At 43.6% G+C, this 26024-nt stretch overlaps 1 protein-coding gene across 1 annotated transcript in view; it reads left to right on the top strand.

The window, feature by feature from the left end:
- Positions 1 to 25629, top strand: part of BCL11B (BAF chromatin remodeling complex subunit BCL11B) — a 182028-nt gene extending 156399 nt beyond the window's left edge. Inside the window, exon 3 of the mRNA XM_029597911.1 lies at positions 19621 to 25629. Within this exon, the coding sequence (XP_029453771.1) occupies positions 19621 to 21602 (1982 nt within the window). The 3' untranslated portion in view covers positions 21603 to 25629. The remainder of the gene's footprint in view (positions 1 to 19620) is intronic.
- Positions 25630 to 26024: the final 395 nt, after the last annotated feature.

The raw sequence follows: 26024 nt of genomic DNA, 5'->3' as shown, positions 1-26024 counted from the left end.
GTAATACCAGTGTCCAGAATTCCCCCTCTCCCCTCCCTGTCCACCAACACAGACAACTTGCTCCAGTCGTGTGCCTTTACCCTCATCTCCAGCAAACCACGGGGCAGGAGACGCTGGTTACTGTTAGAATTAACTGTAAATGGGCTTTTACCCAAACGAACCTGCAAGGCTTGGTTAACAGTACCCCGGAGACTCGTTCCAGTCCCCGTGCGGGTGAAACTGGCAGTTCGCAAGCCAAGCGGGTGCCTGCGGTGAAGGTAAATTTGTTTGCAGGGAGCGAAGCAGGAGTCATCGTGTCTTAAGCACTAAAACTGGCCAGTGGTTGCCCGGTAGCTGTAACTTTTGTTCTCTGCTGATAGGTATAAGGATTAGATTTTACCTTTAGTATTATTTTGAGAACAATGGCAGAATTTAAGCAACCTTGGGGTAGAACCCAGAGGATAGTGGTAAGGACAGGTGGGGGGAGTAGTAGGCAAAAGAAATGGGAAAAGTATGTGCTGAGTTACATGGAAGCAGTAGAGGGCCAAAAAGGAGGGAAGAGAAAGCCACGAAAGGCTATACGGCTGCATCAAGTTCTCAAGAGGAGGGCAAGCTCAAACCACATGAAAAAACAGTAAGGCTGCTCTGGGGGAGGTGGCCACTTTCCTAAAATGGGCTGCAGGTTGACTTGATTGGAATTCCCAGTTAGGGCGAAGAAGCAATATCTGTTAGGCAGTCTAGCTTGTATGGCTGACAGCAGGAAGATACCAAGGATAAGGAAGGATGATAGCTACAGCTAGAACGGTGTAGGCGGTCCAGCTTTATGACTGACCGCTGGGAGACATCTTCAGCTAGAACAGAGTAGGCAGGGGTAAGCAGGCAGATTAGGTAGGCCAATCTGCCTGATCACCCAAGCTCTAACAGGCTATTCTTCCACAGAGCAGCCAAGATGTTAGCGTTGCAGGCTGCAAGGCAAGGAAGTCAGGGTTCAAACCCCGCTGATGCTCCTTGTGACTTTAGGCAAGTTGCTTCACCTTCCATTGCCTCAGGAACAAGCTTAGATTATAAACACTGTGAGGACAGGGGGGTTTGAAGTAGCTGACTAGTCAAGAAAAGCAGCATATAAATCAGAACAAAATTAATTAAAAGAAATGGTCCTGATCTGCATGCAAATACTTTTTTTTCTCAAATCAAAATAATGATGCAGTAGCAACATAAAACAATGCCAGTAATGCTGTGTACAGATCGGAAAAAGAATTCCCATCTTAAACTCTCACACCCCCCCCCCCCCCCCCCCCCGAAACCATTTCATACATCCCATACACACAACATTGGGCATGTTCAAAATGGACGACAAAGCTTGGTAACACTCATGGGGATGGAAAAAGTCCCCCAACATGGCTGGCTTCGTCACATGATGGTAGATCTTATTCACTTTTCCGATGGAACTTTGACCCACAGGGGCTCCATTGGTCCTGCAAGGTCAGGATTTAACTGGTAACCTATTTGATAATCTATCAAGACAGACTTGTCCAAGCCACATTTCCTCAACAAAGTTTCATTTCAAGGTCTCTGCCAACTATTTCATATGGAACATGTGTGGGGCATGCTAGAAGTAGAAAGACTGAAAAGCAGATAAAGCTTGATGGACCTCTTCCTTTTTCAGCATAACCAGCTATGTAACTGTGTTATACTGAATTTCCATACTAATGGCAAACTCATAATAACAACGTTAAAAAAAAAAAATACCAGCTTGGACAAACAGTAACACAAATATCTCCACTTTCTTTCATGTCAAAAAATAAACACTTAGGGCCTGATTCATTAAGGTCTTTTCCCATAGATACAGAATGGGAAAAAAAAAAGCTTTTGAGAATAGGCTTCTATATCTTTGTAGTGCTTAATACTCTTCTGTTTAATGTCAGCTGGTCTCCGGAGAAGACTTGTTAAACTGGTACTCTCAGATATGACATTTTAAATTAATAATAATCCAATTAAAGGTGTGTTGTACTTTTATTGAACTGCTACACTACCTTTATTAGACTAACAAACATTGTAAAAAGGGAGTAATTACTTTAAATGCTCATTAAATGCAAGATTAGTCTGCAAGGATTGTGCATTCTGTGATGGGATTTATTAAACTGATTGACTGATTGTGCCCGGTTCCAGGCAATGTGATGAAGTAGGGTTCCCAAACAAGAAGAGATTTTCAATCTGCGAGTTTCCATTTTCTCCTGAACTTGCAGCGTTGCAGAGATTTTGAAGCTGGACTGTACACCCAAGCTAGATGTTTGGTCCACCTGAACCAGATCATGATAGAAATTGTATGAAAAGCAGAGCCAGAGAAAAACGGACAGGAAACCTCACTCATCTACACTTCTGGTTCACGATCTTCAATTTAAAAAAATGTAATAATCTTACCAGCCAGGCAGTAAGTAGGTCATTCCCGGAGTTTTGAATGAGTCTGGCCTTCATTTATAGAAGACTTTATAATGGTTTTTGTTTTACTTATCTAAATATAGTTTATGTCTCACCCTTCCACTGAAGTGCCCAAGGCAAGTTACAGAAACACGGGGGTCAGTATTGAAATGATTTATCTGCCTAAGCTCCAGACTTAGCTGAACAAACCATGATCTTTTAAAATGCACATACTCTGACCACCTCCAATTTATCTGGTTAAGTAGTTAGCCAGATAAGACTTATTTGGATAACTTGGAAGCCTTCTGGGGTGGTCTGGGACGGAGTCTAGTTAGCCAGATAAGCCATGGAGGTAATTTTCAAACAGATTGACACACGTAAATGGAATTTTGAAAACTGCTACTTGTGTGCATGTAACTCCTTTGAAAACTCACTCCATAGGACTGAATAAAAAAAAAAAAAAGGTTTTACCCACAAAAATGGACCGTATGCAAGTAAATAGGCTTTTGAAAATTGCTATGATATATGCCACTTTTACGGATGTAACTTCTTTTGAAAATTCACTCCTCGGCCTGGTCGTGCTGAAAAGCAGCCCTTACATTATCAGGATAAGTTTAACTGGACTTTAGCCAGCTATATCCGATGGGGTACCTAATTGGCAGCGCTTTGCTGAATATCCTGGATAAGTTATCCGGCTAACTTTAGCTGCATAACTTGTCTGCTGCCCGCACTACTGAATATTGGGCTCATACTAAACAACCGAAACAAGGAAATCAGTTAAAGGATGAAAACAATCTCAATAAACAGTAAGTCATCAAAGCACAGTACCCAGTTACATCAATGCAAAACAAGTCCTACATAGTCCACAACCAATGCCCACCCTCACGCACAAAGCTTAATTTCCCAGTTATAGCTGTGATTCTTGTTGATATGGTACAGCTTGCCTGTAAAGATTTTCCAGTGTAGCACAGCATGCTGAAAAGATGTTCCTGGATGTTACTGCAGTGAAACACCCTTGTTTTCTAGCAGAGGTTACACCTGGCCTCTGTACAGGGCTCAGCTAGTACCATCTCTCCACTGACCCAACAGTCGTTTGGCGAGAGGAGACATTTTGTAAAGTGGAACAGAATTGGAGAGTTTCACCTTAGAACAGGCAAATAAAAATGATATTTAATGTGGTAATAATGAATATATATCCATAAAACATATACAGATATTAGAAAGGGCCTACTGTGCCCTTCCCATACTGATGGGAGATTTGTAGGTGCTTTCTAAGCAGTTAATAGATTCCATCCTGGAAACCATTAACCATTTGTATAAACTCAGTGGCATCAGGAGCAAATCTGGAAAGCAGGCTCTAGGCTTGTGAATCTCTTGCACCATTAATCAGCATAACACATGTCTAAGAGTAGTGCACCTTTGAATTTACATAATATGCGGTCACTTACCATTCTATAGCGTAGGCTATAGGTACTAAAATCACAACAAGGCAAGCCTAAAATGACCCACATTCCAAGATTATCTTTGTAGGCCTAAAGCGTACTAACGAAATTGTTAATTTGGTTTTGGTAAATTGTTGGCAGTTAAATATGATCATTTTTCATTCTAATAATTATTTCATTACAGAGAAGATATCTGTGATTTAAGTTTTTGATAACTCTGACTACTTGGTTGGTTCCACGACCATAAATCTAATTCAGTCAGGGTGCTACCATGCTAATCCTTACCAGAATCCTTTTCAGGCATCTTTCTGATACAAGAAAAGCATAAATACACAGTTGCAGGGAGAAAAGGTGCCTACTATAAAAGGTACATAAGATGGTTGTTGTCCCTGAATTTCCCCAGTAATGAGCAGCCTAATGCCAGCAGAGTCAAATCTAGGCCACTGATGGTAGAGGGACCTTTTCCTAGGCCAACCACTTCCCTTCAGGTTAAGCACTCGGGGGCTGGTGGCCGGGAAATGGGGTGAGACCCTAACATAAGCATAGGAAATGGGGGGGGGGGGGGGGGAACGACCCCTGACATGGACAAGGAGTGAAAGGCCTGGAGCAGAACGAAGAACGGGTATGAACCAGGAATCTAGGAACCCAGGAAGGAGCATGGGCAGGAGTGTAGTCTGTAGAAGATGGATGTTGTATGCTCTGATGGTTTGGCCTCTACCAGGATTCTGGCCACCGTGTTTTGCATGAGTTGCAGCTGTTTCAAGCAGGTGTGGGAGGTACAATTCAGAAGAGAGAGTTACTGTAATCTTAACGACTAATGGTTAGTGCATGGATAAGCAATGCAAGGTTGTACCGACTGAAGCAGTAGTTTAGTTGCTGGATTTGGCAAATATTGTGATAGAATTTAAGCATACTTGTGACAGATACAGAAAGCAGTGGTAAACATGGGATTGAGAGGTTGAGTATGGAAACTTGTACGCTCATCACTCTCAACAGTTGAGGACTAAAGAGGAATGACAATAAAACTAGCTTGAATAAGGAGCAACATTTTGCAGATAATCAAATCTGTACAGCTGACAAGTGGGAGATAGCCAAAGACAGCCTTAGCTAGCACAGTGTAGAAGAGAACGGACAGGAAAACGCTCAATTCCTGAGCCCAGCTTCTACGTCTTGGATTGACTGGAGCTATGAAGGCTGCATTCAAAACCTTCCCCCCCCCGCGCAGCAGAGATTTAAGGGTTCTGGAGGGTAGCGTCCAGTCAAGGACTGTCAATGCCACGGCTATAAGGCAGTTAAAACAAAATTAAGGAAAAACCACGGGTAGTTGCAGGTGATGGACCATGGCACCATAGCTCGTTTCTGAATGAGCTGGCAGCCCAGAGGAGGAGGAAACTGTTGTCCTATACTGATCAAGACAATTCTCTGGTATGAGAGCCACGCTCCGAGTCCCATGTAGATCCCAAACAATGGGTTCATATCACTACTGTAGTCTGCGTGAGGCCAATTATGAGTCAAAAATTACAAATTGTAGATTGACGTACACTATAAAAAGGAAGTTGTTTTCATTTTAGTTTACTAACATAACCTTGTGCCGTTTCAGAGACGGGCTTTTAATTAGAGAGAGGAATAACCAGTAAGAAAACAGAGGTGATGATGCTCTTGTACAGGGCCTGGTGAGGTCTCGCCTGGAGTACTGTGTTCAACACCGATGCCCGTATCTCAAAAGGGACAAAGTCAGGATGGAGGCGGTCCAGAGAAGAGCGACCAAAATGCTGAGCGGTCAGCATTGGAAGACTTATGAGAAGAGGCTGAAGGATCTGACTATGTGCACCCTGGAAGAAAGGAAGTGCAGGGGAGATAGGATACAGGCCTTCAGGTACCTGAAAGGTTTTAATGATGCACAATCGTCAAACCTTTTCCACTGGAAAGAAATCAATACAACTAGGGGTCATCAAATGAAACTCCAGGAAGGACGACTCAGAACCAGTGTTAGGAACTATTTCTTCACGGAGAGGGTGGTGAATGCCTGGAATGCCCTGCCGGAAGAGGTGGTGAAGACGAAAGCAGTGAAGGAATCAAAGGGGCATGGGATAAACACTGTGAATCCCTAAAGGCTAGAGGTTGGAAATAAAGAAAAGAGTGCATGGGAGTAACTCGCTGGTGTGGCAGTTACTACCCTTAACAAATAAGCCTTCCTACTGTAAATGCAACTCCATCATTGCTCTCTGCTTCAACTGCAGTGGGGAAAGGAGAATTGGATTCAGACAGTAACCGACGAGGGCCCTGACTTTTATGGTTTGGGGAACAAATAAACATGGGGGTAACTTGCTGATGCAGTGCTTACTACCCTTAATCACTAAAGCCTGATACTTTTGATGCAACGCCAACATTGCTCTCTGCTTCCACGGCAACGGTTAAGGGAAATTGGATTCAAACAGCATCCAAGGGCACTGGTCTGGGAAACTGATAAGCATGGGGGTAACCTACACAGTGCTACAGATACTGGCATAAGCTTGCTGGACAGTCTGGGTGGATCATTTCGTCCTTTTCTGCCGTCATTTCTATGTTTCTAATGTGCTGCATAGGAATATCTTTTTTTTTTTTTTAAATTTTTAACAGTGCCTGGGTTTGTGTGGCATGTTTAAAAATTTCAGTTAAGTTTTTAGAATATAAAGATATTTGCATGGGCTCCTCAAAGACTTTTTGACATTGTTCTGTTCATAAAAGTCAGGAGGTAACACTGCTCAGGGCACCTTCTAGGCAAGATAACCACAAAGTGATAACGCCGAGACGATCGTTTTATTTAAAAACAAAAAAATACAAAAAAAAAAAAAGAAAAAAAGGCGTCAGGGGAGATCCTTTGAGGATTCTGAGAATAAAACATCTGAAGTAGTCAGATCCCTGGATTGTCTTGGAGCCTGCAGTAACTTTTGGCATTGGGCTGGGGTCTCCTCTATGGAGAGGAGTCTGGGGGGGGGGGGGGGCATTAAAAACTTCCAAGAGAGAGAGAGGGAAGACCCATGCCCTGATAGAGCCAAACTTATTTCAGCAGCAAACATCAATTCCGCTGTGCTTAAAACAATTGACATTACAGATGCAATGCCGCACCTTGCTTGTTTATCTGAAGTGAGCAGAAGATATGCAGAATAAAATGTGAGCACTCTCAGTGCATGTAGGTGCACGTCTTCAGGGAGCACGCTACCACGTTGAAGGCTAATTTTTTTTTTTTTTTAACGTCCATAGCTGGTTTTCTCTTGACTACGTTTGACCTGAAGGCAGTGAGGTCTTTCGTTATGCAGCTGTTCCCTGCCAGTTCATGCAGCTGGGGTTACATGGGTAGAATGGGTTAAAAAAAAAAAAGCCCATTTCCACAGCCTGGGAGTGGGCGGCAGGTGTGACACTTTAAGCAGTGCACAAACAAAAATGTAAGGACTCCCCAGGATGGCAGGAGCTGTGTGCGGTTAATCCATGAATGAGCGGGGCTACAAGACTCTTGAGCTGTCTGCAAACTGGAGATCTGTGACCTCTGTGGTCCACTGCGTGTCTTACGCTGTTTCAAGAACATTTCAGAAACTTCATTCTGGGGCAAAATCTGAGGGAAGCTGTTAGGCTACAGTCATGGATCTCTGTGATTTGTGACCATTTTTATGATACTATTGATTCTGAGAAACTGGGAAACAAATATGCTGAATTTTGCCCTTGTCTTCAATATTTCTGCATGTAGATATCTATCTATATCTATCTATATGTGAATGTGCATATATTTACTGTACATATATGAAGAGAGAGAGAGTTTATTTTTTGCTTTAATACAGTTATAATAAAAACCTTTTTATAAGAAGCCTTAAGTAGGACACCATATCAAAAATGTTAAAAAGGTAAATACATTTCAGTGAAATGCAAAAACTTAGCTTCTTTCATTAAGGTTAGGGAAGCCATTTGGTGACTATTTTCTTACAGGCCGATACAGCACAGTGAGTGCACTGTTAGCCTGCTCTTGGACGTGCGTTTTTCTTACCCCTTATTCAGTAAGGGGAGGAAAACGCACGTCCAACCCGCGGCACCTAATAGCGCCCTCAACATGCAAATGCATGTTGATGGCCCTATTAGGTATGCGCGCGGGATACAGAATGTAAAATGTGCAGCCAAGCCGCACATTTTACTTTCAGAAATTAGCGCCGACCCAAAGGTCGGCGCTAATTTCTTCCGGCGTCGGGAAAGTACACAGAAAAGCAGTAAAAACTGCTTTTCTGTGCACCCTCCGACTTAATATCATGGCGATGTTAAGTCGGAGGTCCCGAAAAGTAAAAAAAAAAAAAATATTTTGAATTCGGCCCACGGCTGTCGGGCCGAAAACCGGACGCTCAATTTTGCCGGCGTCTGGTTTCTGAACCCGTGGCTGTCAGCGGGCTCGAGAACCGATGCCGGCAAAATTGAGCGTTGGCTGTCAAACCCACTGACAGCCGCCGCTCCTGTCAAAAAGGAGGCGCTAGGGACGCGCTAGTGTCCCTAGCGTCTCCTTTTCCCCGTTTTTACTGCATCACCTAATTTAAATAGAGAATCGCGCGCACCGGCGAAGGGCCAGTGCGTGCGCCGGGAGAGCAGGCGTTCGTCCGCTCTCCCGCAGACTTTACTGTATTGGCCCGTTAGTTGTTCATTGGTGTTTCTTCTTGTTGCATGCATGGGTAGCCCTGCCTCCTCTCTCTCTCTAGCAAGTTCTAGGGATGTAAAGTAATTTAAAATGACAATGAAAACAGCCATGACATTTGATTTGTTTTATGTCATTTCTAATCCAAAATAGCAATAGCCTAGTAGTTAGAGCTGTGGGCTTTGAACCAGAAGATCAGGGTTAAAGTCCTGCTGTTGCTCCTTGTGACCTTGGGCAAGTCACTTTACCCTCCATAGTGTGTTTTATGAGCTGCAGGAGATCCAGCCTAGCTATCAGGGCCCTTCTACAACCACAGGGGGGGAGGGAGGGGGAGAGAGAGAGAGAGAGAACATGAGTCTAGCCATAATGCCCTCATACTAGGTAGGTATTTATACCACTATATGAAGCGTACCTACTCACTCGAGGTGAGGTTTAGGTATTAGTGTAGGAGTTAGGGGCCACTTTGACATTCAAAGTGAGACGTACGAACAGAACAGTGCTCTCTTGTGAAGATTTGATGACCTTCTGAGTGAGGAAACTCACCCAAAGATGAGATTTGTGTAATGTTTTCTCAACCTAGTTTGATGGACTCTCTACCTGGGTAACATCAAGCTAGATTGAGAGAACATTGCACAAATCTCATCTTTGGGTGAGTTTCCTCACTCCGAAAGTCATCAAATCTTCACAAGAGAGCACTGTTCTGTTCGTACGTCTCACTCTGAATGCCAAAGCGGCATTTGCGAAAACATTGCAAAGTGCGATAAAGCCCTATCGCACAGCTTTACGCAAATGAAAAAGATGTAGTAAAATACATGTTAAAGCCGTGCAATATGGCTTTGCAAATTATGAAGCCAGCACACTCGGCCACAAAACCCGCCCCAAACTCCTCCCCTTTTTCTAATTTGCATCGCACTATGTGTTATGGCGTTTTCACATGAGTTAAAGGCATTTTTTGCATGCAAAAACACCATATAGCAGTTTGATAAATGGCCCCCTTAGATTGTAAGCCCTCTGGGTGATAGGGAAATACCTACAGTACCTGAATGTAATCCACTTTGAAGCGCTGTGAAAACAACAAAATGCTGAAACAAATCAAAATGAACATTTTTTACCCCCATGCAGCCACTGAGCAAACGTTTGCCGCAACAGACACTCCGGGAACTCGACTCCTCCAGCAAATGATCCCCGATGCTGCCAGGTTGAGGGTTCTAGGTCTCCAAGGGGGGAATTTTAGAGCAGGCTGCATGAGCGTGCGAGCTGTTAATGCACCTAAATTACACCAATTGTCAAAGCGAACTGACAAAACTGCGCACGCACAGTTACATCTACTATTTGGTGCGCATAGTTTCACTGAGAGAAATTTGCGTGCACGCTTTTCCAGCCCTGCCCAGACTTCACCGCCCTGGCAATGCCTCTCTCATGTGCAGTTTACCACAGAGCCATTTCTGCAGGTAAAGCACTACCCTACCTACAGAACTCCCTTTGAAAGTGACCCTCTAAGAGTAGCTGGATATTTAAAAAAGGCATTTGAATGCTGATTCTGCTCCCTGTTAATGCTCCTGTGACTCTGCTGGTGTCTGAATTGTCTTCCTCGTTCATTATTTACAACATGAAACCTTCATTCCTTCTCGAGGCTCGTGCAATCCACTGCTGATTTTAAAAGGTAACTTTTGCTTCGTGGACTTGTGTGATCGTTGTCAGTGTTCTTTATTTAGAAATATTTAAGAGGCTTGCTCTCCCTGGGCAATACAGTTCGCGGCAGCTTCATTGCAATCCAGCAGCGATGTCACACCAGACTGTCACCTCAGTCCTGGGTGGCTCTTGCACCTGGTGAACTTTGAACCTGCTCCCATAATTGATCCTGAAAGACCACGAAAGCAGGGGCAAAGAGTTAAGCAGGCGTGGCAGCCTGTGGAGACCATCCCCGCGATCCACTGACAATGTTCGGTTGGCTTTACCCTGTCGAGCAGATTTGGGAAAAGGAACTGTTCCCCTTAACAGAATGCATTCCCCTGATGAACCTCTGGCTGGCCAAGCGACTGTGCTGGCTTAGCCGCACACTCTCACCTGAGATGACCTTTTCTTTACGGCTGGGGGGGAAGACCCGCTTATCCTTCCTGTCAGAGGTACACAATCTTTTTTTATTGGAATGCTGCAGAGTAAAAGTTTATCTAAATAAATAAATAAACAGAATTTAGGGGTTCTCTTGAATTAGAGGCTCTCACTAAACAAATATGTTAGATTTGTAGCTCATACTACCTTCTTTCAGCTTCAGCTAGAAAGGAGATTGAAATATCTTCTTCTACCTGCAAACCTGAGATCACTAATCCAGACCCCGATTTTCACCGGGCTTAGTTACGAGATTATTAGGATTGCTGAATTCTTCAATGAAGGCACTTCAACTTGTGCAAAATGCGGTTAACGGTGTGGTTATAAGACCTCCCAATATTAAAGAGCATTTACTGGCTGCCTATTAGCCTCCAAGTGAGATTTAAGGTACTTACTGTAATTTTTAGAGCTATCCATTAGGAGACCCCACAATTCCTGAACATGGTTATCTAGGTTATCCAGGTATAACTTACCCGGATAACTTAGAAGGGATATTCAGCTGCACGGCTATGCTGCTAAATTTAACCAGATAATTTCTGATTAACCAGACAAGTTATATGTGGGTACTGTTGAGTAAGTCTTAACTTATTCGTTTAACTTAACCGGATAAGACGGAATATAACTGGATAAGCTGCCCGACCTTGATCCACCCGTTGCCCGCCCCCAAAATATCCAGCTATCTACTTAGCCGGATATTCAGTGGTTGCCACTTAGCTGGATAAGTCCCTATTATTCCTGCTAAGTAGCGCCAAATATCGGCTTCTATGCACCCGGTCGCTCCTTTCATCCTTCAGGGAAACTACTGCTTTATATTCCATCTATCAAGGAAGCTCACCTTTTTGAATCTCGCTTTAGGGCTTTTCTGAGTAGTTGGTGCAAAATAGTGGAATGCACTTCCCGTAGAACTCAGAGAAGAAAGGAACTATTGTCCTTTAAAAAAAAAAAAAAAAAGCCACAAGGATACTTTTCTCAGAAGCCCTCAGCCTTTGGCCAGGAAAACCAATCAAAGAAATTTAACTGCTGTCCATGTTATTATTTTATTTTTAGGTCTGAGCGTCATATATTTTCTTGGGTTTTTTTTTTTAATCTATTCAGTGTTATTTGATGTTTTGTTTTGTTTTTTTTAATTTGTTTTTTTTTACTGTTGCAGTCCGCAGAGAGAGAATCTCTTAGATCTCTGGAATATAAATATTTACACGTAAATATATAATATAAATAAGAGAGGAGCAATGAGTCTGGTAGAGTTAGTACGAGAGTAAAAAGGAGAGAGAGGTTTATGGGGATGAAGGGAACGAGCCAAGAAAGCAGAAAAAGGTAGAGAGAGAGAGAACTAATCTGTTAGTATATGGATGCTCAATTAGACACTAACTTTCAAACCGGTGTGTGCATGCATGTTATAAAACAGTCTGACCATGCACACATGTGTGCCAAATTTGAAGTGGATGCGCACGTGTGCATGCAAATCCTGTTTCTACCACGTAAATCGTTGGATTTTCAAAGAGGGGTGCGCCCACGCCATCCCCAATTCACCAGTTTGCCCAGTTAACAGCTGCTTCCTCCAAACCCCCTTCCCGGTTTGATAGACTACACTCTCCCCAGTTACCCCAGACCCTTTAAACCCCTCCGAGATGGCTCGATCCTTTTATTTTATAACCTGCACGTCATCCACAGCAGAAGTAAAATTACGCGGCGGGGGACCTCGGCGCACGCCAGGGCGCAGGGGTCTTTATGTACGCATCTGTGGTTCATGCGCCCCCAAAATGCCCCTGCCCCCTCCCCTTTTTGAAATCGTTGGAGACGTGCGCCCTGTGGCATTAACGCGCACATCCAGGTGGCTTTTAAAATCTTCTCGGCGTGCGCGAGCCTGACTTATTCGCGCAGCCCCCAATTAATGCATGCACATGGCTTTGAAAATTCACCTCTTAATTAATAAAAATGTTTTAATACATTATGGGGGCAATTTTCAAAAGGATTTACACACTTAAAACTGCATTTTACTCATGTAAATGGACTTAATGCATATGTGGGCTTTTAAAAATAGCTACAATATATGCCATTGGATTCAATACATTTTACCCTCATTAAGTTCACTTAATGTGGGTACATGGGCTTTTGAAAACTGCTACACTAGTATGTCACATTTATATGTGTAACTCCTTTGAAAATCATCTCCAGAGCTTACAGTATTGGAAAGTAATCTACTTTGAAGTGTCTGATAGGTGGAATATAAATTAAAAAAAGAAGCCCTCAAAACTTTTAACAGGCTTATTATGTACAGTTCCTTATACTTAATATGCTTAGTCACAAAGTGGTAGATATTCAAAGAATATATGGCTAGGAATGTTATCCAGATAAACTCATTTGACTAACTTAACTGAGGCATTCAGCAGTGCAGCCATACCACTGAATATACCCAGATAACTTTTAGTTAGCTGAACAATTTTATCCGGCTAACTTTAGACCTGCTCAATAGCAGGTCTAACTTATCCAGATAACTTATCTGAATAAGCTGAATATTGCCACTTATCCAGCTGAGGGAGTCATTTATCAAAATGCATTAGGGCGTTATTGCAGGCGCTAGGGGCCCTAACGCCCGCGATATCAGCCTAAAGCATGCGATAAATACCACATCATGAAATGTGTTTGCAGATTTGCAAATTGTATTCAAGTGGGAGGAGTTTGGGGCGGAGTAAATGGAAATGAGGGGTGGTTAACATTGCATGCGATAACATAACGCGGACTATCATGGGATTTAATGTCGGAAATAACTTTTTCCTGAGCATTATGCCTGTGATAGCTGTGTGTTACTGCCGAAATGGGATTTACCACAAATCCCGTTTTGGGAAGGAGGGGGAGAGAGAGAGGAGGAAGGAGGGAGGGAGGGAGAGAGAGAGAGAGAGCGAACAAGCTTCTATAGAGGACCACTGATTTTTTAACTTTTTATACCACTGTAAGAGGGGACATTATGAACTCAGGGTAAGATTTGTAGGGCGAGTTGGGTTTTAGGGGGCAGTTTAACATGCACAGGCATACATACGAACAGCACAATTACCATCAGTGAAGATTTAATGTGATTTGGAGGGATGAAAGGTGAAAGAAGAGTAGATTTGCACCATTTTCTCTTTACCTAGCTTGATTGCAGCTAGGTAGCGAGTGCATCAAGCTAGGTAGAGAGAACATGGTGTAAATCTACTCTTCTTTCACCTTTCATCCCTCCAAATCATATTAAATCTTCACTGATGGTAACTGTGCTGTTCGCACGTATGCCTGTGCATGTAAAATTGCCCCCCAGACCCCACCCCACCCTGAGTTACTAGTTGCCCCTCTTACAGTGGTATAAAACTGGTGCTTTACAGTCTCTCTCTCTTTCTTTCTCTCTTTCTCTCTCTAGCTGTGATGTGAAAATAACACGGGTGCAATAAATTTAACATGCGTTGTGAAAAAATAACTATTCAATGTGGTATCAGGAAAATTAGCCTAACCTCGCCCCTTTTTATCCCGGGCGATATTTTTGCTATATTTATCACAAAATGATGAATCTAGGCCTAAGTTAGACAAATAAGTAGCTTCTCCCCGTTCCACCCACCACTTATGCCTGGATTCGACCTTAGAGAATCCGGCGGTAATGGGGGGCGGTCCTGCGATAGCCGGCAGTGATCGCACCTCTGCGGGGCGATCGTTGCTGGATTTCGCGCCGAATAACTATACCATAAAAGGTGTACCTTTTGCCGCCAGCGATGTGTCCGCAGCTTCGGCCCCGGGAGCCGCCCCGACTCCGCCCCAAGCTAGCTATCACATGCGAAAAGGGACTTTTCACGTGCGAAACGTCCCTTTTCGCGTGCGATAGTGTTAGAGAATGACCCCCTTAGCCGGATAACTATTTAGCTGGATAAACAGTTATCCAGGTAAGTAATGGCCACTGAATTCAGCTAATATTCAGATGCCACCTGTTAGCTGGATAACTCCAAACTTACCCAGTTAAGTGGCATAGAATATCAACCTTTATGAGGTTAATTTTCAAACCTGTCTGTGGCACAGTATTTGCATGCATAAGTAGATACGCGGAGATTAAATGCTAGTATTTTATAAACTGTGTGGCAGGAGCTGCATAGTTTATAAAATATCGCATATATCTGCTCTGGAAGTACACACATATGTCTCGGTACGCACAAATATTTCCAAATGCAAGAAAACACATACTTTTAAAATCTATTTTATAAACATTCACATGTATAATTTTGGTGCAAAAAAATAAAATATATAACATGTATGCGTAATAACCCTGATTTATAGACTGGGGCAGAGATTTTAAAAAATATGTACCTATACCATTGTGAAAATACTCACATACGTACTTGGAATCACCAGTTCGCTAATACCTCCACCAGTTCACCCAGACCTTCTCCAGTACACCTGGATCCCCTAGCACTTCACCCTGAATCCCTATCAGTTCACCCAGATCTCCCAGCCAAAATCTGCAACGAGAAGCCCGATTTCAGTAGTGCGAGTCAATTAGCAGGTGTAAAAGTGTAGAAATAAGTTCAGTAATATATGCATGTATATCTCTTACAAAATAGGAACGACCGTCCCAAAACTTCCCAGACCACCTCCTGGTAAAATATACGTGTGAAACTGAAAAGACGCGCAAACTCTTCATTGTTTATAAAATAGCATATACCCTCATGTGTGCTACTTACTTTTACAAAGCTACTTATTGGATTTTTTTTTTCCAAATTAAGCATACTGACTGTTGCAAATTAAGTTACAGTTTGTGCACTATGTATAGACAAGTCAAAGTACTGTGGGAAAAGCCACAAAGGTTGTGTCTGGGGCCCCTCCTTAACGTTTTGTGTGCATGGAGGTTATGGCATGCATGCAAAAAATGTGTTTCTCCATACTTTTCCATGGCTGGCTGTTTGCAGTTGCTGTTAGTCAGTAAAACCTCCTAAGGGTAATGTGATACGGGTTGAAGGCATAGTTTTGAAGATTATGAATGACATAGTCCATACTGTGCAGGTCTTTTGTGTTTCCTCATCCTGAAAGTAGCTACTCTAGCAAAGGCTTGTCTGCCGGTACCTGGTCTTTATCTGAAGCTCAGTCGGAGATCTAGGAACGTTCTCGTCCTCAAACGATGGACTCTTCCAGCTGTAGGATGAAGACGACTCCTGTATGTGATCTGGGACTCATAGTCCATAGACAGAGAAACTGAGAACTTAGGGGCTCAGTTCAAGCCCTAACCATTTTAATTAAGCACTAATGCTCTTCTAGTAACGCCCCAGCAGCAGGGTTTTTTTTGGGTTTCTTTTTTTGTGAGACAGTACACACTTACCACCCACGCTGTCTCAAAGGCAGTAAATACCATCCATAGGATCTGTGATGATTAGGTGTCAGTTTGCAGGTCTGCCATTATCTGCCAGCTAATGCCTACGTGAGAAGCAATATTGCACGGACAAAGAACAGTTTCCCTCTGAGAACAAAATTCTTTCTGTAGTGAGAGTCATTTGCTAGTAAATAATGGCCTTGCTTGCAGTCCGAGGGAACGCAGAATTCTTCAGCCAGCGTTCTCTTTAAATGGAAAATATTCATCTGCAGCCCAGCAAAACAGATCAGCGCAGCCCCAGATAACGGCAGCGCTGGCACTTTTCTCCTTGACCCTCTTGAGGCTTTAGAACTGGGATGGCCTCATGAGATTTTTGCCCCATTCTTGCCACGCAGAATTCGGCAGCGGGAAAGGTCATAGGCACACTAGGAAGGGAAGCTGACCAAAAAGGTTAAAAAACGGGAAAAACAAAACCGGCCTTCAGGCTCAGCCCAGTCCGTGCCCTGAGCAGAAGCAGCTTTGTGTCAAACTTCTCTTTGGCTTTATATTTGCAGATAAGGTTAAGAACTCTAAAGTGAAATTGAAGACCTGCGCGCGAGAAAGAAATTTATGCGCGTTTGCCGACTCGCGCCCATGGACGCGGTAATTTTATAACATATGCACGTATGTGCATGCATGGCATAAAATTGGCTGTGCGCGTGTACAAGTGCGCACAATTTTACATTGATGCGCGAATCTGCCTACACATGCTGCCTCCATCACGTAAGTGGGGGGGATTTTAGTAGCTATGCACACCAATGCAATTACCTGTTTCCCCAGTTTGTTCCCAGTTCGCCCCAGTAAAGGAAAGGACTCCCTAAACCCCCTAGCTAACCTGCCTCTCTTGTACCCTATTAGCCCCGACCCTTAAAACCCCGCTGACTAGCCTAGTTTCTTTTGTTTCATGACTTACACGCCGTCCATAGCAGAAGTAAAGTTAACGCGGATAGGGACCCCGGCACACGCTGGTGTATCTAGATACTAGGGATGTGAATCGTGTCCTCGATCGTCTTAACGATCGATTTCGGCTGGGAGGGGGAGGGAATCGTATTGTTGCCGTTTGGGGGGGTAAAAAATCGTTAAAAATCGTTAAAAATCGAAAAATCGAAAAACCGGCACATTAAAACCCCCTAAAACCCACCCCCCGACCCTTTAAATTAAATCCCCCACCCTCCCGAACCCCCCCCCAATAACTTAAATAACCTGCGGGTCCAGCGGCGGTCCGGAACGGCAGCGGTCCGGAACGGGCTCCTGCTCCTGAATCTTGTCGTCTTCAGCCGGCGCCATTTTCCAAAATGGCGCCGAAAAATGGCGGCGGCCATAGACGAAAAAGATTGGACGGCAGGAGGTCCTTCCGGACCCCCGCTGGACTTTTGGCAAGTCTCGTGGGGGTCAGGAGGCCCCCCACAAGCTGGCCAAAAGTTCCTGGAGGTCCAGCGGGGGTCAGGGAGCGATTTCCCGCCGCGAATCGTTTTCGTACGGAAAATGGCGCCGGCAGGAGATCGACTGCAGGAGGTCGTTCAGCGAGGCGCCGGAACCCTCGCTGAACGACCTCCTGCAGTCGATCTCCTGCCGGCGCCATTTTCCGTACGAAAACAATTCGCGGCGGGAAATCGCTCCCTGACCCCCGCTGGACCTCCAGGAACTTTTGGCCAGCTTGTGGGGGGCCTCCTGACCCCCACGAGACTTGCCAAAAGTCCAGCGGGGGTCCGGAAGGACCTCCTGCCGTCCAATCTTTTTCGTCTATGGCCGCCGCCATTTTTCGGCGCCATTTTGGAAAATGGCGCCGGCTGAAGACGACAAGATTCAGGAGCAGGAGCCCGTTCCGGACCGCTGCCGTTCCGGACCGCCGCTGGACCCGCAGGTTATTTAAGTTATTGGGGGGGGGGTTCGGGAGGGTGGGGGATTTAATTTAAAGGGTCGGGGTGGGTTTTAGGGGTTTTAGTGTGCCGGCTCACGATTCTAACGATTTATAACGATAAATCGTTAGAATCTGTATTGTATTGTGTTCCATAACGGTTTAAGACGATATTAAAATTATCGGACGATAATTTTAATCGTCCTAAAACGATTCACATCCCTACTAGATACTTAGGCGCTGGTTTCATTCATATTTCCTGGAACGCCCGTGCCCCGCGCATGCCCCACCCAGACCATGCCCCGTCCCTTTTATGAAAAATGTTTTTCTTTCCACTCGTGTTGTTGGAGATACGCGCGTACCTGGGCGGCTCTTAAAATCTGAGTGGCGTGCGTGCTGGGCCGATATACACGTGCGTCTCCCGGGTTTGGCACGCGCAGGGCTTTTAAAATTCACCCAGCACTGTAAAACGTGAACGGAACCTTGCATGCTTGTGCCAAATGGTGACGTTGCAGAGTTTTCTTGGCTCTGCTTTCCAAGTTACAGAACTGAGGGGGGCAGCGATAGACAGGAGTTTTCCATAAGTTGCAGAGAGGATAATAATTAAAAACATTTACCCCCAGAAACGGGCTGTTTTAAAATTGCCCCCCACGTCAATGCGAAGGAAATTCCGTGTGTCGTTCGACAGCGCGTGCAATTTTACCCGCACTGACAGGAGGCGTGCCCAAGCTTATTTTTAAGCCAGGGGAGGGCTGTAACATACATAGGTGACATTTCCAAATCTAAGTGTGTTATTTTCCAAGGGAAGAAGTACCCTGCACAGAAACATTACGCACAAATCTTTGCCGGTGCTTTTTCCTGGTGCACTAATCAAAGCAAGACTATAAGGTGAATTCTGAAAGCTCTGGGCGCGCCCGGAGCTTTCAGAATTCAAGTCGGGCCGGCGTGCCCACATATGTGCGTATCTTCGGCTACGTGCGCAAAATATTTTCTCGCGGGGAGTGGGCATGGGCAGGGCATGGGCGTTCTTGGATTTCTCAGTGAAACCAGGTCGTAAATACTTAATGTGCGTAAGTGTGTGCCAGGGTCCCCAGCCGCATAACTTTACTTTTGCTATGGTTGGCGTGTAAGTCAGAAAACAAAAAATAAGTAAAGAGATGAGTGGGGTTTTAAAGGTCGGGATTAACAGCTTAAAAGGGAGGCAATTTAACTATGGCGGTTAGGAAGTCCTAGTCCTTACCTGGGTGAATTGGGAATGAACTGGGAAAACTGGGTATTGCGTTGGCACACAGGTCTATTAAAATGCCTTCACTTATGCGGTAGAAGCGGCATTTGCGTGCATATATGTGCACCTACTTAAAATTGTGCACACATGTGTGTGCATTCAGCCTATTTTATAACAGGCACGCATATACGTGCGTATGTTATAAAATGGCCATGTCCCTGAGCACAAGCCGGCAAACGCGCACACATGTGCACCCGCGTGGCTGTTTAAAAGTTACCGTCTATGTATCTAGGTTTTTTTTGGTTATTGGCGCAGATCTCCTCCTTCCCCTAAGTAAAAATTACTCGTAGCATTTGCACTAATGTGAGCAGCTTGATTATTGCCCCCTACAGGAAGAAGCACACTAGTGCGTGCATTATTCACTATTCATAATTCACCAGTTTTTGCCAATTGGTTCATTTTATGCAATTACACCGCACCTTAGCAAGTACCAAGGGTTTAAAGATTTGAGTTGTAAAGTGACAGAATTTATGTGATCTCTGCTACATCATTTTGAGAGTTCTTTCTCTTTTCTTTTCACAGGTAAAGATGAACCTTCAAGCTATATTTGCACAACATGTAAGCAGCCTTTCAATAGTGCTTGGTTCCTGCTTCAGCATGCCCAGAACACACATGGATTTCGCATCTACCTGGAAACCAGCCCTTCTAGCAGTTCTCTCACTCCACGCCTCACCATTCCTCCTCCTCTGGGGCCAGAGCCTATTGCACCCTCACCGCTGATGAATTTCCTGGGAGATAACAATCCTTTTAGTCTTTTACGAATGACAGGACCCATCTTGCGTGAACACCCTGGCTTTGGTGACGCTCGGCTCCCCAATACTCCACCACTCTTTAGCCCACCTCCTCGTCACCATCTGGACCCGCATCGCCTTAGTGCCGAAGAAATGGGGTTAGTTGCCCAGCATCCCAGTGCCTTTGACAGAGTTATGCGTCTAAATCCCATGGCAATGGAATCTCCTGCGATGGACTTTTCTAGAAGGCTCCGAGAACTGGCTGGAAATAATTCCACCCCTCCTCCAGTCTCACCGAACCGCAACAATCCTATGCATCGCTTGTTGAATCCTTTCCAACCTAGCCCTAAATCATCTTTTTTGAGCACCCCACCATTGCCACCAATGCCCCCAAGTAGTACAACCCCTCCCCAACCTCAGGCAAAAAGCAAGTCCTGTGAATTCTGTGGGAAGACATTCAAGTTCCAGAGTAACCTTATAGTGCATCGTCGTAGTCATACAGGAGAGAAACCTTATAAATGTCAACTCTGTGACCATGCATGTTCCCAGGCCAGCAAACTAAAACGTCATATGAAAACACATATGCACAAAGCTGGCTCCATGACTGGCAGGTCAGATGATGGACTATCCACCACAAGTTCTCCTGAGCCAGGCACAAGTGAGCTAACTGGAGGAGTAAAATCCAACGAGACAGACTTCAGGAATGAAAGTGATCCTTCCCTGGGCCATGAAAACGAAGAGGAGGAGGAGGAGGAGGAAGAGGAGGAGGAGGAGCTTGAGAATGAAAGTAGACCAGAGTCAAGCTACAGTATGGACTCGGAATTCTGTCGCAATCGAGAAAACGGCTCAAAGCCTCTACACGATGGGAAATCCCTTGTCATGGAGAATGTAAATCTTAGTGCCATCCAGCAATACAATGACATGCTAGCTGAGAAACAGAAGAGAAGTCATTTTATGAAGAGGTCCACAGATCCACGGGAATTGTGTCGGCAGCATATAGATGAAGTCTCGGTGGCAAGGGAACTTAACAATACTGAGGAAGGGACAGTCAATGGCAGGAACTTTGGCCCAGGTGAACCATTTCCTGGTTTGCTCCCCCGAAAGCCAACACCCATAACGAGCCCTGGTTTAAATAACTCATCTAAACGAATAAAGATAGAGAAAGATTTGGACTTACCACCAGCAACAATAATACCTTCAGAAAATGTTTACTCGCAGTGGCTGGTGGGCTATGCAGCATCAAGGCACTTCATGAAGGATCCGTTTCTAGGATTCACAGACTCCCGACAATCCCCTTTTGCGACTTCTTCGGAGCACTCTTCAGAAAATGGAAGCCTGCGTTTTTCCACCCCACCAGGTGATATGTTGGATGGGGGTCTCTCAGGGCGCAGTGGGACAGCAAGTGGAGGCAGCACCCCCCACATCAGCGGACCTGGTCCTGGCCGACCCAGTTCAAAGGAAGGACGGAGGAGTGACACATGCGAGTACTGTGGTAAAATATTTAAGAACTGCAGCAACTTGACGGTGCATCGCCGGAGCCACACTGGAGAGCGGCCTTACAAATGCGAGCTCTGCAACTATGCATGCGCCCAGAGCAGCAAGCTGACGCGCCACATGAAGACACATGGCCAGATCGGGAAGGAGGTCTATCGCTGCGATATATGCCAGATGCCCTTCAGTGTTTACAGCACCCTGGAAAAACACATGAAAAAGTGGCACGGAGAACATTTGCTGACGAATGACGTCAAAATTGAACAGGCAGAAAGAAGCTAAGAGCCTCCCCCCTCTCCTACTGGGTTAAATCAGGGGTCTAGGTAACATTTAATTAATTTGTACAGTTTCAGCTATTGCCAACTGAGAAAAAAAACTGACCTAACTTGCCTCCCTAAAAATAACTTAGCATCACTATGTTAGGTGCCAGAGCTTGGCACTTAAATTAAAACCTGTATCTAAACCTGAGGGTTGATTAAGGCAGTAAAACTTGTGGAGCCTTTTAACTGTGCAATAATAATTTCTGTATTTATTGGGTTTTTGTAATTTTGGCATGTGCAGGTACTTTTTATTTTTATTTTTTTTTTATTTTTAATTCTCGCTGTTTAAATTTCTTTTTAAAAAAATTTGTTGGGTATTTCTTTTAAAAATAAAAAAATTACCCAGCAGTGGCCTGAGATTGCTTGCATGGGAAGGAAGAAGAAGAAACATATCTTTTAAGGTACCATTTCTTTTGGGCTGCTGTTTTTTAATTTTTTTAATTTAATTTTTTTTTTTTTTTAAAGGAATTTAAGCTAAGCTCGTGTAATTTCTTGGGAAGAAGCCAACACTGGAGAGTAACTTTCATTTTATTAATATTATTATTATTACTATTTTGTGTTTTGGATCAAGGCATGGAGATCAGGTGACAAATTGTACAGCGGATAACAATCTTTGAAATTTGTAGCACTTACATTTCCTTTCGTAATTGGGGTCTGATATGTAGCACTGAAGATGACACTTAATGACAGAGTAGGGGTGGGGGGGTGTGCCTTTTTCAACCTGCACATCATGTAACTATATATGAGCAGGTATTAGCTGAAGGCAGCTACATTAAACAAAGAAATAACTTACAGTGTGCATTATTAGCAGGTAGCATGCTGCTGGTAGGTGCCGAGTTGCGACTGTATTGTCACTTGTTGAACAGTTGCAGTGGCAAAAGCTGAGGAAAGACCACAGGGGGGCCAGTATGCTAGACTGCATTAATGGCAACGTAAGTGGCAACGTAAGTGGCAACGTGCATTAAACGCCTGTGTTATCGAAGCAAGCGCTTAACTTGCATTAACGGCACTGTTAACATGCATAAACTAGCTTGCGTTGAGTGGTAACCTGAACTATGTGTTAACGAGATTCAAAAGTCAGCTAAATAATGCATATTTTAACATGCAAAGTGTAATGCAGACACATTAGCGCCAAAAGACTTAGCTACACCGCAGGGAGATGTGGTTAAGGGGGTCATTTTCTAAGCCTAATGCATGCGAAAAGTCCCTTTTCGCGTGCGATAGCTTGCCGGGGGTGGAGTCGGGGCGGGCAGGGGAAGAGTCGGGGTGGCGAGGACGCAGACGCGGCGCTATCTTCATTGGCGGCGATAAGGTAAGCACCGCTTTCGCCGCCAGTAGCGTGCCCAATAGCACCACCTTTCACGGTGGCGCTATTGGGTGCGAAAGCTGGCAGCGAAAACACCGCAGTGGTGCAATCGCTGCCGGCTTTTGCAGGCCTGCTCCCCCCCCCCCCCCCGTTACCGCCGGGATTCACCATTCTCTGCGAGAAAGGAAAATCCAGTCCTGTTTGCGTTACCGTCTTCATAAACACGTCCCTCAAATGCATCTCATTAACGTTGACGTTAAACACCGCATTAACGGGCATTGGTAACACAGTTTAGTACATTGGCCCCTTAGCTGTGAAGGAAGCCTTCTTAGGCCTGGATTTTCTAAGGTCGCACCCAATAGCGCCACCGTGAAAGATGGCGCTATTGGGCGCGCTGCTGGCAGCGATAAGGTGTCCTACCTTTTCGCCGTCAGCAAAGTCGTTGCAGAGTCCGTCCCGAGGCTGCCCCGACTCCTCCCCTTCCGGTGCGGACTCCGCCCCGATTTAGACATCGTACGCGAAAAAGTCCCTTTTTTGCGTGCGATACCTTTGGAAAATGACCCCTCCTTAGGTTGTAACTGATGCGGTTGCTAAAGAACAAAATACCTTTGCTTGAGAATGAAAGAAATTTAACAACCTCCCCCTGTAGGATGGAGACTATAACCATTACAGCTAGGTGAGCATGCAGGGTTGGGTGGTAGCGTCTCATCTAAGGCTGGTAGATTCTGGAAGGGAGCTGTGGATGTTAAATTAGAAATGCAGTTATCTCACCTAGTGCAGCATGATGTTAAGTTATCTCACCTAGTGCAGCATGATGTTATTGTAATGGGAAAGAAAAGCTGATCAGAGGCTTCAGTGGTGTTACCTGTTATTGAGCTATGCATTATAGTCAAAACTATATAATGTGCGTGCTCCGCCATCCAATTCCTTTGTATTCTGTTTTAGCATATTAGGACTGGTAACAAACCGTGGACAATTAAAGTTTTAATTATCTTGACCCGCACTTTAAAGCTTTTGTTAGTGTTTCAATGGCTTCTAAACAAGAAATTACACCACGTTCTTGTACTCAACCCAGATGTGGGTTAAACTATAAGGGAATAGCTGAGATTAAGTGTCAGTGTTGCTAAGCATGGCATTCACAATACTGGCACTATAAAAAAAAAACCATAATTTATTGGACGGTTTTTCTACTGCCATTCAATTTGATGTGAGTGCCTTGAAAACTGATCTTCCTATTTGAGTCTTTTCAGACAAATGCAAAAACTTTTTTTTTTCTTTGGGGGGGAGGGGGAGAACAGAAATAGAAAATAAAAGTCTTTGGAAAAAACAGTAAAAGGAAAATTAAAGTACATTTAAAAAAAAAAAAAAGCCACATTTGCTTAAGAAAAAAAACAAACAATTCTTGGTTGAATATAGTGGACATGAATAATGCCATTAAGACCCAATCTCCACAAAGTTAAAGTAACCCAGCACAACTTCGACTATTTCTACGAGCTGAAATTCTGTTCGAGCTTTCAGGAAAACGCTGCTTAGGGAACGGAATGGAAATTATTTACTGCTGAATTAAAAAACAAACAAACAAACTGAAAAAAATGACACAAGTTAACGAGTTGCTATCGTCGAACGGGGAAAAATATTCAGGAACAACGGCTAATTTTATAAAAAAAAAAAAAAAAGTTAAATTTAGTGCACTCTGTCTTAAAATACGTTTACAGTATTGAATACGTACAAGGATAAATAAAATTGTGTACATGTGTTGGAACGACCATCTGTTTTTTCAGAGTTTGCTGAATAGGTTATAAAGATAATGCCATAATGGTCATGTGTATATTGTTCTTCTTATTATTTTTTTTTATATATATATTATTATTATTATTTTCATTTTTGGTGACGGGGATTTAGCATATATTATATATATATTAAAATTTCTTGATTACTGTAAAAGTGGACCAGTATTGGTAATAACGGAGAATGCCTGGGCATTTTACAAAACCGAAAAAAAACAAAAAACAAAAACCTTTTTTTTTTCCTTTTTCTTTTCCTTTCTTTTCCTTGCAAAATGTTGCAGTAAAATTTTAAATGGTGGGTCAATAAATTTGTTCTTGTCACTGTAACTGTAAAAGTCTTGAGTTTTAGTACATTTTTTTCTGCATTGGGTGTTAAACTATTTTTATCTAAAAAAAAAAAAAAAATGTATAGAAACTTGTATTTCGGGGAACTCAAGGAGGATTGGTACACCATGTAGAAAAAATACGTAGGAAACAAAAAAGTGCTTAATATTGTTATTGCTTTGCAGAAAAAAAAAACGTTATTTCCGACCTGTACTTCTTTACCTCTCGTTCCTGCCCCTTTTTCCCTCCTCTCCTTCTGGAATGGATATTGATCTCAGCTGGTTCATATGATGTAATTGTAATTTTTTTTATCTGTACGCTTGTCCTTTTGAAGGGATTTTAATGTACCTTTTTTTTTTTTTGTTAGTGAATTTGGAAGACAAACGGACTGCCGTAATATATTTTTTTAATTTGGCAGGATAAAATATTGCAAAAAAAAACAAAAGCAAAAAAAAGAAAAAAAAAAAAAAGAAAATTTGTATGTTAAGTCCTACTGTACAGGATGAAAGGTTGTTTGACGACCTAGGCGTAAAAGAAAGAAAACAGGATAATTAAATGTTTTTGTTCAAACATGATTTTGAGTTTGTGTATGTGTGTGCGCGCGCGTATGTGTATGTACAAACATACATATTATATATATATATATATATATATACATACACACATATACATATATATATATATATATACACATATACATACATGTATGTAGTCAGACTCAGCCTACAGAAATGTACCATTCAACAGGGCTGTCTGACCTACTATGCTTCCTGGCTCTTGCATCAAGCTCTTCCCAGGTATGATCACATCAGGTTGGTTGGTGCTTGCTATTCGTGTCAAGAGAAATTCAATTGTTGGGGGTTTTTTTTTCCCCTGTGGGGCTTTTTTTTGGGGGGGGGGGGGGGGTGTGGAAATCAAACAAAAACATTCCCCCTTTCCCAAAACGCAAACACTTTGCGGCAGCCTT

This window comes from Rhinatrema bivittatum, chromosome 4, assembly GCF_901001135.1.
Source record: "Rhinatrema bivittatum chromosome 4, aRhiBiv1.1, whole genome shotgun sequence".
Taxonomy (NCBI): Eukaryota; Metazoa; Chordata; class Amphibia; order Gymnophiona; family Rhinatrematidae; genus Rhinatrema; species Rhinatrema bivittatum.
This window is presented reverse-complemented; position numbering and strand designations above follow the sequence as displayed.